This window comes from Eurypyga helias, unplaced genomic scaffold, assembly GCF_000690775.1.
Source record: "Eurypyga helias isolate BGI_N326 unplaced genomic scaffold, ASM69077v1 scaffold21570, whole genome shotgun sequence".
Taxonomy (NCBI): Eukaryota; Metazoa; Chordata; class Aves; order Eurypygiformes; family Eurypygidae; genus Eurypyga; species Eurypyga helias.
The window spans coordinates 9,390-9,763 of NW_010224096.1; the positions used below are offsets into that span (position 1 = coordinate 9,390).

Sequence of the window (374 nt, forward strand, 5' to 3'; positions counted from 1 at the left end):
AGGAAACAGAAGATCGCATTTTCCCCGTCCGTGTTCTAAACCAAGCACACCAAGCTTGCAGCCTTGGCTATGGGAGAAGCTTCCCTACATGGCACTGATGAGCCCATTGCCAGACCCCAAGTGAGATAATACTTGAGCTACACAGTGTCAGCTCCAGGGTCTCCCGAGGTCAGTGCCTGATACACCTCCTCTACCATCCCTCTCCCTCCCGAATGCGACGGGCTTCTCCCGAACCAAGGAGGGACAGTCCGTGTGACACCAGCGGCATTACTGCGACCCGGGGAGAGATGAGCAGGAGGGGATGAAGCTAGCTGGTTACCTTTTCTCCTGGATCTCAAAGTACTCTTTCCTCTTCCGCACCCTCAGTGCCTCCC

The 374-nt window shown here is 55.6% G+C and overlaps 1 protein-coding gene across 1 annotated transcript in view; it reads right to left on the reverse strand.

The window, feature by feature from the left end:
* TBC1D16 (TBC1 domain family, member 16) overlaps positions 1-374 on the reverse strand; it is an 11,628-nt gene that overhangs the window by 5,483 nt on the left and 5,771 nt on the right. The window contains exon 8 of the mRNA XM_010160523.1: positions 320-369. Coding sequence (XP_010158825.1) covers positions 320-369 — 50 coding nt within the window. The remainder of the gene's footprint in view (positions 1-319; positions 370-374) is intronic.